This window comes from Arachis duranensis, chromosome 7 (assembly GCF_000817695.3).
Source record: "Arachis duranensis cultivar V14167 chromosome 7, aradu.V14167.gnm2.J7QH, whole genome shotgun sequence".
NCBI classification, from domain to species: Eukaryota; Viridiplantae; Streptophyta; class Magnoliopsida; order Fabales; family Fabaceae; genus Arachis; species Arachis duranensis.
In genome coordinates, this window is record NC_029778.3 from 20,693,093 (window position 1) to 20,696,047 (window position 2,955).

Genomic DNA, 2,955 nt, shown 5'->3' on the forward strand with positions numbered 1-2,955 from the left:
CTTAATCCTTCTAACGTGAGTTTTCGTTTCTTTTCTATTAATCTTTGGTTGACCGTGTTTCTTATGCTCTGAATTTTTTGAACCAGGAGAGAGAAGCATACTTTTGAACTTGTTCAAATCTGGAAATTTGACTAAGACTCGAGTTGACCTGATGAATTTCATACTATTATTTGATAATTTTTTTTTTTATCAGTGGTTTGTGTCTTAAACAAGAGAAAAGTTAGTAGCTAGTATTAGCTTATGATATTTTTTTTAATAATTAATTCTTGTTTTGATGAGCAGATTTTGCCATCTCCAACAACGGGGGCATTTGTTGCACATAACTACAATAATTGGAAGAACAACAACAATTCTGGTGGGAACCAACAACAAGTTATCATCAAAGAGGAAGAAGGAAAGAACAACAATTTCTCAAACTTCTCTTTCCAAACCCAGCCATCTATGTTTCAATCCTCATCAACTGCCACAACTCAAACAGTATGTAACCAATTTCAAGTTAATTATTCTATAAATTAATTAATAGTGGATCTAATTCCAATAATATTCTCTTATCAGCAGCAGCAGCAGCAGCCGCCATGGGGATTTCAAGAATCCAACAAGAAACAGGAAAATTTCTCATCATCAAAAACTGTGATGAAAACTGAGAACACTTGTTCCAACCAAAACAACAATGGGTTCCAATCAGATTACAGCAGCAACAACAATTACCAGCCACAATCTCAGACTCTAAGCAGAAGATCAGATGATGGTTACAATTGGAGAAAATATGGTCAGAAACAAGTGAAAGGTAGTGAGAATCCAAGAAGTTACTATAAATGCACATTCCCAAATTGCCCAACAAAGAAGAAAGTTGAGAGATCCTTGGATGGACAAATCACAGAGATTGTTTATAAGGGTACTCATAATCACCCTAAGCCTCAGAACACTAGGAGAAACTCTTCATCTTCTTCTAATTCTGCTGCTTTTGCAATTGCTCCCTCCAATCAAATGAACAACTCTGAGGTGACTGATCATCAATCTTATACACATGGTAGTGGGCAAATGGATTCTGTTGCCACCCCTGAGAACTCCTCAATTTCAGTTGGGGATGATGATTTTGAACAAAGCTCTCAGAGGTGTAAATCAGTTGGAGATGAATATGATGATGATGAACCTGATGCCAAAAGATGGTAAATTTTTAGTTTCATCCTTTTTATTATTATCCAAAGAAATGTCAGAAATACTTGTGTTTTTTGTTGCTGTTTTTGGTTTTAGCCTGATCTTAATTATATATTATTATCCAGTTAAGTTCATTTCATGGTCTAATGTTGTTATGAATTATGCAGGAAAATTGAAGGGGAAAATGAGGGAATATCAGGAGGTGGAAGTAGAACAGTGAGAGAACCAAGGGTTGTGGTTCAGACAACAAGTGACATAGATATCCTTGATGATGGCTACAGATGGAGGAAGTATGGCCAGAAAGTAGTGAAGGGCAATCCAAATCCAAGGTAAAAATATTTTTAAGTCACTTCTTTTGATTCATCTTTTTGGCAAATTCTTTCAACTTCTTTTATGTTCTATCATGTCACACTACTTTGATAAATTCCTTTTTTCCTTTTCTCTTGGATCAAACATGGCATGCACATCATAAAAGGACATAATATGTTGCATACTACTACTTATTCATCTTTTTTTTTTAAATTTGCACTGTAACATGGGTGTACCTATTATTCTGGTATAAAATTTCTTGGTCAAATTAGGCTTTAGGCACCCCCCCTTCTATCATTTTCTTTTTCCCTAGTTTGTGCATGTGACACTAGAAGAATAAAGGATACTTATATAAAATCGACTATCAAAATTAATTATTTATATAAAATGGAATTTTTATTTTTGTATATTGGATTATGAGTGGTAAAATCTTTAAAGATAATCTAAACTATGTGTTATATGTTGTTGTAGGTGTTTACAAATTAGTGACATTTTTTTATATAATTAAAATAATTTTTTTTACAAAATATCAAGGACGTTTTCTTATCTTATAATTAAAAAAATATTTTCTTACAAAACGTCATTTTTATCATTAAATTTTTTTTTTTTTTATAAAACATCAATAATTTTTGTATTACTATTATAGTAATATAAAATACTAAAATGATCATTGTCATATTTCACACTAAAATTATCCATATCCAAAAATTTTAACCTATAAAATATGTTAAAAACTTAAAATATAAAACATACATTAAAAATAAATTACCCAACATATATTTATACACTAATACATGGGCCCATTGAATTTAGTACATACAATTTTTTTAGTATTTTTTTCTCTATTTCATTTGTTTGTTTTCTTTAATTCTCTACTGTAATAAGTTCCACTTTTATTTGCGTTGAGTTCCTTTCTTTCAAAACAAAAATGCATATAACTCATTAACTCAATCACAAAAAACCAAATTTTTTTATGTTTTTATTGTGTCCTAAGTCTGTTGATTTTGTAGGAGCTACTACAAGTGCACACACCCAGGTTGTCCAGTGAGGAAGCATGTAGAGAGAGCCTCACATGACCTGAGGGCAGTGATAACAACCTATGAAGGCAAACACAACCATGATGTCCCCGCCGCCCGCGGCAGCGGAAGCCATGCCTCTGTCAACAGACCAATGCCCAACAACCACCACAACAATGCAAGCATTGCAATTAGGCCTTTACCATCAATGACACACCACAACAACAACAACACTAACAACGTTACTTCCCTTCAACAAGGGCCAGAAGGACAATCACCCTTCACACTTGAAATGCTTCAGAACCCTTCAAGCTATGGATTCTCATCTTCTGGGTTTGGGAATCCAATGGGTTCTTACATGCCTCAGCAGCAGCAACAACAGCAATCTGACAATGTGTTTTCTTCCAGAGCCAAGGAGGAACCTAGGGATGACATGTTCCTTGAATCTTTGCTATGCTGAAGCAAAATTCAT

The 2,955-nt window shown here is 33.6% G+C and overlaps 1 protein-coding gene across 1 annotated transcript in view; it reads left to right on the forward strand.

Annotated features, from left to right (window-relative positions):
* Nucleotides 1–2,955, forward strand: part of LOC107458252 (WRKY transcription factor WRKY24) — a gene marked incomplete in the record, with an annotated part of 3,887 nt that overhangs the window by 452 nt on the left and 480 nt on the right. Inside the window, 5 exon segments of the mRNA XM_016076449.3 lie at nucleotides 1–15; nucleotides 283–477; nucleotides 556–1,169; nucleotides 1,326–1,487; nucleotides 2,478–2,955. Of these exon segments, the coding sequence (XP_015931935.1) occupies nucleotides 1–15; nucleotides 283–477; nucleotides 556–1,169; nucleotides 1,326–1,487; nucleotides 2,478–2,943 (1,452 nt within the window).